This window comes from Meriones unguiculatus, chromosome 4 (genome assembly GCF_030254825.1).
Source record: "Meriones unguiculatus strain TT.TT164.6M chromosome 4, Bangor_MerUng_6.1, whole genome shotgun sequence".
Lineage (NCBI taxonomy): Eukaryota > Metazoa > Chordata > Mammalia > Rodentia > Muridae > Meriones > Meriones unguiculatus.
In genome coordinates, this window is record NC_083352.1 from 88,804,662 (window position 1) to 88,817,991 (window position 13,330).

General features: G+C 50.1%; 1 protein-coding gene across 6 annotated transcripts in view; it reads left to right on the top strand.

Moving 5' to 3' along the window:
* Positions 1–13,330, top strand: part of Camkk2 (calcium/calmodulin dependent protein kinase kinase 2) — a 46,093-nt gene that overhangs the window by 29,072 nt on the left and 3,691 nt on the right. For 3 of the 6 annotated variants that reach the window (XM_021631350.2, XM_021631352.2, XM_021631351.2), the window contains 7 exons: positions 1,369–1,568; positions 2,028–2,081; positions 4,230–4,303; positions 4,406–4,493; positions 5,955–6,083; positions 10,667–10,767; positions 11,236–11,278. In XM_021631350.2, coding sequence (XP_021487025.1) covers positions 1,369–1,568; positions 2,028–2,081; positions 4,230–4,303; positions 4,406–4,493; positions 5,955–6,083; positions 10,667–10,767; positions 11,236–11,278 — 689 coding nt within the window. The remainder of the gene's footprint in view (positions 1–1,368; positions 1,569–2,027; positions 2,082–4,229; positions 4,304–4,405; positions 4,494–5,954; positions 6,084–10,666; positions 10,768–11,235; positions 11,279–13,330) is intronic. The other 3 variants (XM_021631354.2, XM_021631353.2, XM_021631355.2) reach the window with 3 other exon arrangements.

Consider the following 13,330-nt stretch of genomic DNA (forward strand, 5'->3'; position numbering starts at 1 on the left):
CAGGACTACGTGTCTGCAGAGCCTTCCACAGCCCAGGGAATTGCCTGGGGCTGCCCCTTCCCCCTGCTACAGAGAAAAACTGAAGAACAGTGGGGGAGTGAACTTTTGTAGAAGCGGGCACATGTGTGCTCATGCATGTGGAGGCCAGAGGACAATTTCACTGCTTTCCCGAGGAAGCACTCTGCCTTGTTTCAACATTTCAGTTTATTTTTATGATGAGAACAACCCTTCCTATTAGTATATGGTGATAGACTATAGAGAAAGAACTTCTTTTTGAGACAGCATCCTTCATTGGCCTGGAGCTTACCAAGCAGTCCAAGCTGGCCAGTAAGGCTACATGACCCACTCATCTCTACTTCCCCGTCACTGGAGTTTCAAGTGCACACCACTATCAGCTTTTTTTTTTTTTTTCCTCCAAATGGCTTCAGATCCTTGTGCCCTCGAGCACTTCACTGAGCCATCTCCCCAGCCCACTAGTGAGCTTTGAAAAGTTAGCACTTTCTGTGTAGACCGGGCACAGTGAGGCCTGTGTTTGCATAATCTTCTTCATCCAGCAGTCTGGAATGGGGTAATCTTAGCTCCTGGCATCCTCACCTGTGAGACAACCTCTCACCAGGGCTGGGAGCAGCCTGTGGCCAACAATGCTTCTGTTGGGCTCCTGTTGGCCATTGTGACTTTTACTCCTATCACAGGGGATAGTTGTGACTTTTTGTTTTGTTTTGTTGTTAGACATAGTTTCTCTGTGTAGCCTTGACTATCCTGGAATTCACTTCATAGACCAGGCTGGCCTCAAACTCACAGAGGTCTGCCTACCTCTGCCTTCCAAGTGCTGGGATTAAAGGTGTTCGCCGCTGCCATCTGGCTTGGTTTTGACCTTGAATAGGAATAAATGTACACCGTGTCACACTGAGTGAAGCCCTAAACTATTGCTCTTTTGACATCACCACATTCATCACAACCCCAAGATTTGGCGCTTGGGATTTCCAGACCATAGTATTGACTGATACTCGTGTCCACTGAGAGGCTAAGTCCCCAGTTCTGTGCTGTGGTGCTGCCTTAAGTTGGCTTGCTGGCCATAGTGAGTGGTAGCCGTTGACAAATGAAACTGTTTCACTGTCACAAGTCTCAGTGTGCCTGTCTGAAAGCCAAACTCAACAAAACTATTTATGTGATAGGTGGTTAGAAATTGCTATAGACAGTTGGTGTTTTGCGAATGGGGTGAACGTCCTTAAACACACTTTCCCTTTATCTTCCAGAGCGTGTTTGGGGAGGGCATTTGGGGCTCGGGAGATGAAGCTTCTGGAGCATGTTGGGCCACACAGCCAAGTGAAAATTCTCACAGGATTTTCCTGCCTCCTTTTCATCTAGTACACTACCAGAAGATCATCCACCGGGACATCAAACCTTCCAACCTCCTGGTGGGAGAAGACGGGCACATCAAGATAGCTGACTTCGGTGTGAGCAACGAGTTCAAGGGCAGTGACGCCTTGCTCTCTAACACTGTGGGCACACCTGCCTTCATGGCACCCGAGTCACTCTCAGAGACCCGAAAGATCTTCTCCGGGAAGGTAGGTTTGGGTCTGCCAAGTTCTGCCTGGATCGGGGTTCCCTGGTTCTAAGTAGCAAAAATCCAACACAAGAGACATACATAGTTTGCAAGCGCACTGTGTCATGTAGCTGATGAATAGGAACAGCCAGATCCAGATGCTCACACAAGGATCAGTATCTTCCCAGCCTTGTCTCCCTTCTTCTGGACTGGTTTCCCTGAAGGTGGGTCAGCACCTCTTGGCTACTTCCCTCGAGGTAACAACTTCAGTAGCTGGACTTTGCTCACTGAACAGAAACAGCAAAAACCACTATGGCTAGGAGAACTTGGGCTTTCATTGGCCAGTGTGTCATGTCCCAACCAATGAGGCTCGAAGACAGTTTGCTCCACCCCAAGGGTGTGGGATGAGAAAAGGTGGTAGGTCGGGGAGGTTGAGTGTGAGAAAACAGGCGCCCATTACCCTGAGCATTTCTTCTTGCAGGCCTTGGATGTCTGGGCCATGGGCGTGACGCTGCACTGCTTTGTCTTTGGCCAGGTGAGAGGGCGCCGCGTCTCACCTGAGTGCCGTGTGTGGCTGGTCGCCTTGCAAAGAGACAGTTCTTATGTGGAAATCATATCTCCACACCCGAATAAACAGATAGAACGTACGCTTTGTAATATACATATCTCTGATGATGTTCTCATCTGTACAGAATGGTCAAAAGAAACAGAAGAATCAACAGGGACTGTGGAGACTGGAGATACCTGATGAGTTTAGGGCAAGGACAACAAATACACCACCTCTCTCTATCCCTGAGCCAGAGACAGATATTACTACTCTATCACTGCACTCCTTGCAGCTTTACCATGTACTGGTTTGATGTTCTTTTTATCAGTGTTCCTAGCTGCAAATGCCAAGGATAGAATGGAAATGGGAACCATAGTTTGGAAGGGCATTATTGGTTTAGGGAGTATTTTTGTTTTGGGATTTGTTTTGTTCGTTTGTTTTGTTCTTTCAAGACAGTTTCTCTGTGTAGCCATAGCTACACTTTGTAGACCTGGAACTCACTTTGTAGACCAGACTGGCTTCAAACTCACAGAGATCCACCTATCTCTGCCTCCCAAGTGCTGGGATTAATGGCTTGTGCCACCATGCAAGGCACCTCTTTTAACTGTTAAGTTCATTTTGATTCTCTGAGCAATAAAAACGTGGTTACGTTCCTTTTTGAGCTTGTTCTCCTATAGAGGAAAGCTTAAGGATCTTGTTTCAAAGCCTCCCATAGTGACACATACCTTTAATCCCAGTACTTTGAAAGCAGAGGTAGATGGATCTCTGAGTTTTGAGGCCAGCCTGGTCTACAGACTTCCAGGACCACCATGCTAAGCAGAGAAACTCTGTCTCGAAAAAAAGACAGAGAGAGAAAGAGAGAGGGAAAGGAAAAAAGTTAATTTTGTTCCATGTAGAAGCAAGGAAGTTTTCTTTTTAAAATAACCTTTTCCTTAATATTTGTTTAGAAAATTTTTTCTGGGGCTAGTGAAATGGCCTAGAAGTTAGGAGCACTGGCTGCTCTTGCAAAGAACCCAGTTTGCTTGCCAGCACCAAACATGGCTGCTCACAGTGGGCTGAAACCTGAGTTACAGAGTATCTCACTGCCTCTATTGGTCTCCAAGGGCGCTACAAGCAAGCTCTCATATCTATGAAATAAAAAGTATATCCTTAGAACCGTTTTTAGTTCAACATAAAGTTGAGTGACTTCAGTAGTAAAAACCCATACCCCTGCCACCTGGAATCTACTATTGTATGATAGTATCCATATATCTATTCATCATCACTCCTACCTTTCAGTGGCAATCCATCAAAGCCTTGTACATACCATGCACCGTTTGTACCGTTGTGTTACACCGTAGCCCGACACTTACATTTCACAGCCCCTGAGAGGAGAGACCGAACCAGTTTGACTTTTCATTAGCTCAGTGGATCCTTCCTGTGCCAGGGACTTCCTGGAGAAAGTCAGCCAGGGAGCCCTGAGCTGGTAGAGTGGAGGCCCCAGTGGAAAGGCGTTATCAGTAAGTGACTGTAATGTCAGGGTTAGAAGCCCAGCTAGGGGGTGATGTGGTTGGCGAGAAGGAAGTAGGCTCGTCCGCTCTGCAGGGGAGGCCACTCGTGGGTAGCTTTGGTCAGACATGACGGGAGAGAACAAGCCATGCAGGTGATGATGGGGAGATCGCAGCAGGTAAAGGGCACCATGAACTGATTGTCAGTCACAAAGTCTCCTTTGGCTCCTGTGCAGGCAGGCACACACACGCACACGTGCATACGCACATCGTGTGTGCACACACACGCACGCGCGCACACGCGCACACGCGCACAAGCACGTGCACACACACACACACACACACACACACACGCACAGGTGTGCCCTATGCTCAGCTTCCTGTGGCTCTCTGGTAGGTGGGTATTTGCTTTTGTGTTGGGAGGAGATTGAGGTCAGCAACAAAGCAGGTCAGTAGTGTGGTTGATGAGCATGGAGGCCAGCTAGACATTCCTGCCCTCCACTGAAGGGGGTGAAGTGAAGAGAATGGTTCCTGCTTCCTCCCCAGCCTGGGCCACCGCTGTGGTCTCTGAGAAACGGCACAGCTCAGATGGCCTCTGAAGGGTACAGGTGGCAGCCACTGACTACCACACTCTCCGGCCTCTCCACAGTGCCCTTTCATGGATGAGCGAATCATGTGTTTACACAGTAAGATCAAGAGTCAGGCCCTGGAGTTTCCAGACCAGTGAGTAATGCCTGTCTGTCCGCCGTCACCTCCTTCTGATTCCTTAGCAGTCAAGTTCCTGAGTTTTCTGTGGCCTATCCATGACGTGTCTCCACCCCCCAGGCCCGATATAGCCGAAGACTTGAAAGATCTGATCACCCGCATGTTGGACAAGAATCCAGAGTCGAGGATTGTGGTGCCCGAAATCAAGGTACTTGGCTGCCACTAAGAGAGCTAGTACTCAAGGTCTTGGAGTTTGCTTGGAGATGTTTGGCTCAGCCCTACCCACAGCACTGCACCCTCTTGGCACCACGGCCTCCCCATGTCCTGGAGCCTCTGGGCTGCTGGGGACTGCTGAGGGCAGGGAAGTGTTGATGGCTGTGTCCACTGTGATGTGGGACCCACCCCCTGGGCTGCCTGCGCTTGCTCCCATTAGCTTGTGCTGGTGGTGTCATCCTTCGGAGGGTGATTGGGGCCTCCGTGTGCCCCACGCTCTGGGCTGCTGAACTTCAAGTCCTTTCTTTGGCTTTGTCAAAGATGCAGGCTGGTCCCTTTGAGGAAGTGCAGAGAGAGTGGGGGGAAGTTAGCAGGCATTTCAGCCTCTCCCTGCTGACCTCTACCCTGGAGTAGAAAGTGCTTTCAGCAGAGACCTTGCCCATCACCCTCCATGCCCCTGCCAATGCTAAGTATACACATCTGACCCTTAAAAAAAATCTTAAGATGGGGCTGGGGATGTTCAGTTGCTAAACAATGGACTGGTGTGATGAAGCCCTGGGTTTTCTCTCTCGCACCCTATAAATTGCCCTCAGTGGTGCATGCCTATACTCATAGCACAAGGGTTGAACACAGAGGCAGTATCAGAAGTCCAAGGTCCTCCTTGGCTTTGTACTGAGTTAGAGGCCAGTCTGACTGTGTGAGACTATGTCTTTAGAAAGAGAGAAAGAGGGCTGGAGAGATGGCTCAGAAGTTAAGAACACTGTCTGCTTCCAGAGGTCCTGAGTTCAATTCCCAGCACCCACACGGTGGCTCACAACTATCTATACTGGGATCTGATGCCCGTTTTTGGCATGCAAGTGTATATGCAGATAGGGCATTAAATAAATAAATAAATCTAAAAAAAGAAAGAAATCTGAGGCATGCCTTAGCATTTCTGAGGTTCCTGGCTCCCTTGAACTGGATGGATGTCTTTAAGAGGCTCCAAAAGTTACAGATAAGGACTTGGACCCCAGAGAGGGGTCCTGGTTCCACTTCTGAGTATGCCCTTCCATCTGGCTCCACTGTGACTCCTTTCTCTGTGGACCTAGAAAACACGCTTTTTCAGAGCAGAGCCTCTGTTGTCAGGGTGAATTGTTGGGGTCTGGTGGGTGCTCCTGGGGCAACTTGGCAAAGCTGATGCCAAATTCTGGTTGTTCTTGTTGTGACCCGGGGCCAGATGGAGAACCGTCTCTGCACATTTCACAGCTCTGCAGCACCTCCCATTCTCCATCTCTGCTTTTTCTCATTTCCTCCCATCTCACTCACCCACCCTCTGCCTGGGTCACTAGCTCTCCTGCATGCCAGACTTCAGGCCCTGGTCTCTCCCTCCTGCATGCTCTCCTTGGCTCTGCTCACTGGCAGGGCCTTGTGGGAACCAGCGGCGCCTGTCCCTCACCCCTCCTGTCATTCGTTGAAGCTGCACCCTTGGGTCACGAGGCACGGGGCCGAGCCATTGCCATCCGAAGACGAGAACTGCACACTGGTCGAGGTGACCGAAGAGGAGGTCGAGAATTCAGTCAAACACATTCCCAGCCTCGCAACTGTGGTAAGGCGGAAAGGCCCACTGTATGAGAGCAGGAACTGAGAGAGCCTGAGGCAGGCTAGCAGCGCAGGGCTGGACACAGGCCAGATGCCTGGGAAGCAAGCAGGCGTGGGATCAGAGTCAGGATCCTGTTGCAGTCTACTCCTGAATCAAAGCCACTCATTGGGCCAGGTAACCCCGGGGCTCCCATATTTCTGTAGAGATGGGCAGTCCCCTGCAGGCATCACACTGCTCTTCTAGAATCCCCTCTCTCAGAGCATGTTAGGGGAGAGGAGCTGGAAAGATGAGGACAACCAGGCCAGAGTCAGCAATAGACCTGGAGCCTAAGCATCCAACAGGGTTCCCAGCCTGTGAAGTTTTCAGTCTCCAGAGCAACTTGCATGTCTGACATTGGCCATGTGGGAGGTGCTTAGGGCCTGGGCCTCCTACCCCACTGCAGAACGTTTTCTCCCAATCTTAAAACACAGAGTTGTGCTAGGGAGACCCTTGGCTCCTTGGCTCTTTGTGTGGCCTTGAATCTTGGTCCTGGCTTTCTCTGAGAAAAGGAAGCTTGAAAGAGCAGTCTTCAAGCCTCAACTTGAAGACTATAGGAGCTACCCCATTGCCAGTGCCCTAGGAAGGTTCCCGGCTCCCAGAGGGAGATGGGAAGTCCTGGGGTTCAGGTTCCAAGCAACCCTAGCCTTCTCAGAAGTCCAGGTTATGTTTGTCTGGCCCCCAGCCCCAGTCTTAGCAGACAAGCAGCCCCCCAGTTGCCACCACCCCCCAGCTCTGCAAAGCTAGCACCAGGCTCAAGGGTCCCTTTGGGAATCTGAGAGTTGGCTCCTGCGCCTTTTGCTTGCTGCTCTCTTGCTTACCCCACACTGTCTCTTGCCTCCTTCAGGACTTGAGCTGCAGGGCCGGGCACTCATCCATGTTTCTTCTTCCACCTGGGGCTCTGCATGATTGCCACTCTTCTAGACTCACCCACGCCCACTCACCTTTCCTAGTGCACTCTTCACCCACTCACCCATTCTGTGCCTATGGTGGGAGAGGAAGCTGGGTCCCACTCTGTGCCACTGTGTGTGGTTCTGTCCCCCTGAACTCTCTTGGGGGAAAGCATGTGGCCTGGGGGCTCTGTAATAGGTATTTTTTGCTGAGCAATGCGTCTTGAACCATTTGTAGGTGGTTCCTCAGGGAAGGGAACATCTGTAAGCCAAGCCCACATGTTCCCTGCCTTCCTTGGGAGGGCACACCAAGGGTTATGTCTGGTGCAATAGAGGGGCTGCAGACCATGTCCCTGGTGGAAGGACACTAGGCTCTAACATGGGTCAAAGGGGCCTTCCCTTAAGTGGATAAAGGGGCTGGAAAAAGGGCTCAGTGATCAAGAGCATTCAGTGATCAAGAGCATTCACTGTTCTTCCGGAGGATCCAGTGTTGAGTCCCAGTACCCACAGCTCACTGTTGTCTGTAACTCCAGCTCTGAGGACATGAAAACTCTTCTGGCCCCTTCAGGCACTAGGCATGCAAGTGGTGCATACACATTCATGTAGGCAAAACAGTCAATCACATAATAGAAACATTAGAAAAAGAAAACAGAAATGGAAGAACATAGAATGGCAGGATGTAACCTCCTGAGAGGGAGCAAAGCAACAGGAAGCTGAGCAAGAGAGAACAGTACGGGCCTTGTTGAACAAGAAACTTCCAGAAAGCCCCCATTGCTGAAGGCTAAGGAACGTAGAGGTTCCAAGAGCTCGGGAGGGGCCTGCAGGGTGGAGATCGGGAAGAACTGGAGCAGGGAGGGGTGGCAGGTGCTGAAAAGGGTCCATGTGGAGGGTGTGAGGTCTAACCCTCTCATGTTCCTGTTATTCGTCAAATACCAAATGCCTCGCACATGCCAGGCTTGAGATAGAAAACACGAGCTGGCACCAGTTCTTGAGGCTCCAACCTTGTGAAAAAGATGGACCCAGAGAGCAGCCTTCCTGTGGGATCAGAGACCAGAGAAGGGGGGGATCAGGAGGGGAGGCTGACAGAAAAGGGAGCCAGGGAACAACACCTACCAAAGCTCAGAGGGGGGCCTGGTTCGTTCCCAAACCCACTGGCATTTTGCTCTGCTGGGATCTGTCAGCCGCTGGAAGAGCTACCCTGGGGATGTGTCTTTTATTCTCAAGTGGCTTTTCTTGCCTTTGACCAGTTAAAAGTAAACTATTTGTTGGCATGTGGGCCACGTACAGTGTGGTACAGTCATCATCTGCTGCTGAACTGTTTTCATCACATCCTAAGAAACCCCAGTTCCCCGTTCCTCCTCCCCATCATCGTAGGTGGCCACTGACCTGCTTTCTTCCTCGGTTGATTTCCTGTGCTGGACATTTGGTATCCGTGGATTCTGCACTGTGTGACCTTTTATGTCTGACTTCTACCAGTGTCACATTTCCAAGGCTCCCAGCCACGTCGTAGTGATGTCTGGGCTTCATTCCTTTAGTAACTGAAAAATCTACTGTATAAATGTGCCACCATTTTAAAGTTTTCCAGCTGATGTAATTTGAGTATTTCTACTTTTTTTTTTTTTAAGTCGGTGCTTTTTTTTCTTTAGGTTTAAGTATTTTTTAAAATCTAGTTATTTGCATATGCGTGTGTGATTGTATATGGCTTCACGATTGTGCACACATGGAGACCAGACAGGGCATTGGGCCTCTTGGAACTGGAGTTAGAGGCATGGTTGGGGTGCCACACAAGCCCAGCAACCTGAGTTCAGAGCCCCAGACTAATCTTAGCACACTCTCACTAGGAGATGTGAGACAGACAGGAGAATCATGTGGTAACTCTCTTGCCAGCTAGCCTGGGCTACACAACAGCGAGCAGCTAGAGACATTCTCAAATAAGGTGGAAGGAGAGCTCTAACAGGCGTTGTCCTCCTGACCCCTTCTCACATGTGTGTATATCCTCCCCCCCACCCCAAATGAAAATCTGAAAACTTTTTTAGAGGCTAGAAAGATGGCTCAGCAGTTAAGAGCACTGGTTCTTCTGGAAGACCTGGGTTCAATTCCCAGCACAATCATGACAGCTCACAATGGTCTGTTACTCCATTGCCCTCTTCTGGTCTGCAGACACGAAGCATGAGTGTGTACAGACATACATGCACATGAAAAAAAATAAAAAATAAAATAAAAACTTCTTAGCCAGGTGTTGTAGCTCAGGCCGGTAATCCCAGTGCTCAGTAGGCAGAGACAGGCCTAGTCTACAAAGTGAGTCCAGGATAGCCAAGGCTACACAGAGAAACCCTGTCTTGAAAAAAAATAAAAAACAAAACAAAACTTGTCAGGGGCTGGTGAGATGGCTCGGTGATTAAGAAGACTTACTGCTCTTACAGAGGACCCTAGCATCCACACGGCTATTCACAACTTCATTTCCATGGGAATGCCTTTTCTCATCTCTAGGCAGGTACACAATGCACTTACATATATGCAGGCAAGGCATTCATACACATAAAATGTTTTAGAATTTAAACAATTAGACAGCTGGGTGCACACCTGTAATCCCAGCACTTACGGAGGCAGAGGCAGGCAGATATTTGTGAGTTTGAGGCCAGCCTGGTCTACAAGTGAGTCTAGGACAGCAAGGCTACACAGAGAAATCCTGTCACATGAAAAAAGAAACAGGAAAGAAAGAGAGAGAGAGAGAGAGAAAGAAGGAAAGGAAGGAAGGAAGGAAGAAAGAGAGAGAGAGAACAATTAGACACAAAGGGCCAGTTGAACATAGTGTCCCATTTATAGGAAGAATGGGTGAATGTATTCAGGCAAGAAGATTTGCAGTTGCCAAGGGCTGTAAGGGAAAGGATACAGGGAATGACTACTGACAGGTATGTGGTTTCTCATTAGGGGAACATAAATCTGAACCTGGATCAAGGCGATATGAATGAACTAAAAACCATTCAGCTACATATAGTTGGTTTACATATTTGTAAATTCGACCAACCACCAGTCAAAAATACATGAAAAAAGAAAATTGGGTTTGCAGCAAAAGTGTAACCCTGACCTGCTGTCCTGCCCTAGCTGATGTCGGAACATCGACGGTGTTTATGTTGTACTCTGTGTCGAGAGTTGGCTAGAGATGGTTTAAGGTGCGTGAGGGAACATGCAGGAGTTATTACAGACACTGAACTCTCCATAAGGGGCTTGAGCAGCCATAGGTTTTGGTAGGCTCAGAGGTTCTGAACGCTTAAAAATGGTAAGTTTATCTCTGTGAATTCAATCTCAATTTTGAAAACTCTTCCTCTTTTCCCTAAGGATTACTCTAATGTGAACAGCTTGTTTGTGGGTGATCTCAGGTGACCTCAGTTAGCACTCCTGGAGCATAGGGTCTTAAAGCTGGGTAGGCTGTCACTGGGCAAACTACATGTTAGAGCCAGGAGCCTGAACTTAGGGCGTCCAGGGAGCAGGAAGCAAGCACCTCCCAGGCTCAGGGTGGTTCTGGCTAACAGCAACTGGGTAGGAAGGGCCTTCAAGAGTTGTCGTGAGCCGTGGGAGCTGTCAGGGATCAGAGAGGAGAAGAGGGTTTGTGGAATCTCTCCCTGTGGCCCAGCCATCTCTGCTTTCTTTCTTCCTCCTCAGATCCTAGTAAAGACCATGATTCGGAAACGCTCTTTTGGGAACCCATTTGAGGGCAGCCGGCGGGAGGAACGTTCCTTGTCAGCACCTGGAAACCTGCTCACGTGAGTGACCCCCATCTTTCTTCCAGTCTGGGGGAGGGATGATGGAAGCTAGGCCTGGGTCATTACAGGAGAGACACTGGGGACACCAGCAGGTCCTGGCTTTGCTCTTGTGTCCTTCTCTGCTCAGCCAGCATCCATCTGGTGGCCATGCACCCATCCTGAAATTCCTCCTCCCTCTGAGGACTTACTCTCTCTCACTCTCTCTCTGGGGGGTCTCTGGGTTGTAGCACTGTGTAATACACGTTCTGTGGCCCCAAAACCATGAGTGTTCTAGGGCCATTGAGATGGATGGGTCATATGGTCTCATTCTGGGCCTTCCTGTGTGAACACGTGTCCATTCACCCACTCAAAAAGACCGTGCTGGTCCAGGCTCTGTGTGGCAAGTGCAGGGGTCTACTGCCTCTAGGGTTTGGGGGCATCCCCAGGGTCTCTTCTCACTTCCCTTTTCCCTTCCTCTGGCAATTCCAGCAAAAAACCAACCAGGGAGTGGGAGCCCTTGTCTGAGCCCAAGGTAATGCCTGCCTGCCTGCCTGTGCCATCGCCTCCCCTCTGCCAGGGCCTGGGGCGGGCAGCCGCAGAGCACGTGGGTATCTCCAGCAGGCAGACGTGCCTTCAGCCTGAGCTGTTGTGCCTGGCTCACAGAGTGCCTCTGGGCATCCAGGGGCTTGGGTCCCATGGTGTGTGGTGCATGTGGGCTGCGGTGCATGGCGCTCCACCGGAATGCCTGTAAACTCACCCAGGTCTTCAGGCCCGACTGCGGAGCTGTGTCCCTGTGCAGGTCAGTGGCAGCGAGGTCTGTTGTGGCCCTGGGGCTGTGCTCTAAGTGTGCACATGGAGTGTAGATCAGGCCTGCTGCCCTCTGTGGCTCTTTACGAGGTCTCCTCTGCAACTCTGGTGGGTAAAAACCGAGAACTGACCTTAGCAAGACCTGGGCCTTCTTCCTGCCTGCAGATCTAGGCCAGTGCTACCTACAGCTTCTGAGGCGGATGGATACTTTTGTCCCTGTAAAGTGGGGTGGACCTGTTTGGTAACCCTGCTCCCTTGAGTGCTTCCATCAGGCTATGTACCCCAGTACCCTTCTCGCTGACCCTGATGAGGCTGCCTGACTACTGGAAGCTCCTCTCAGCTTCTCTTGTTAAAAAATAGCTTTACTGGGGCCAGGGAGATCAGTCATTTGTTAAAGTGTTCTCCACACAAGCATGAGGAAGCATGAGTTCACCCCCCACAACCCTTGTGAAATGCCAGGTGAGGTAGCATGAGTTTCCTGATGAGTTAGAGACAGACTGATCCCTGGAACCCACTGTTTAGTCAGCCTAGCTTCAAAAGAGCAAAGTGGATGGCCCCTGAGGAAGATGCCTCAAGTTGTCCTCTGACCCCGTACATGTGTGAACACGTGTGTACACACAGCTTTCTCAAGGCCTCTAGGTCTTGGTAGAGCGCTTGCTTCGCATGCACAGAGCCATCAGTTTCTTCACCCCCAGTACCGCAGAACAAACGAGAAGCTCAGTTTTACTGAGACAGTGCTCCATAGTAGATGGTTGAAGTGGGCAGCAGGGCCACCCGGGTAGTCATCAGGATAGTTTCCACCCAGGAAGGAGCCTTCCTCCTCCGAGCTCTGTCCACTCCACTCCCATTTTCCAGCATCCACGGACACACATTCGGTTTTCTATAAATTTGTCCTTTCTGCAGGGTTTCTGGCCTTTCACGTTTGGCTTTTTTCTCTCCACATGTTTTCAAGGCTTATCCCCGGTGCAGCCTGTGACAGAGCTTCATTCCCTTTCATAACTGAGTAGTGTTTCGACAGATAGTAATATCTGGATCCATTGGTGGATCCATTTCCATCTTGGCTGTCACAAAGGAATGAGCCTGCTGTGATCACTTGTATGCAATGGGAACTATTTTCTCTTGGTTGGGAATTACCTCATAGGAGGATGTTCATTGGCCACCTGTATCCTAGGAGCCAGGTGCTCATGTGATGTAAGAGAACACCTGCTGTTTGGGAAATGGTGTCTTGACAGGAAGATGTGTCTGAATTAGCAGCTGAGCAGACGCCCACCTTGTCCCCACCTTGTTCCCAGATGATCTGCAGCCCCACCTTTGTGTTATGGGAAAGGGAAACTTTTCACGGGCCTTCTCTTTTTCTCTGTGGTAAGGCTTGCCAAAACCAAGGCTGCCTCCCAAATGGACTATGAGCAAGCCTGTTCTTTGTTTCTTTGTTTGTTTTCAGTGAGATCAAAATGGCAAGATTCCAGTAGATGGGAGATTGCCTGGGTGCTCCCTTCCCTCCTCATTCCCTGGTCTGCAGACAGAGATCACCCTAGGGTTACCTTGGAGGGCTGGGAATCTGTAGGGCTTATTCATGGGAGATTACGATGCCTGTCTGCAGTGAGACCCAGCCTGTGCCAGGTGGCAACTTGGAAAGCAGGCATCCTTCCAGGAACGTCACCTCTGGAATACAAAAATAAAAGACCAGATCATGGAACCCCCAAACTTCGGTGTTCCTTTCTTAGGAATGCATGAACCACAGTTTACCTCCACTGTGTAGGGACAGAGTACACAGATC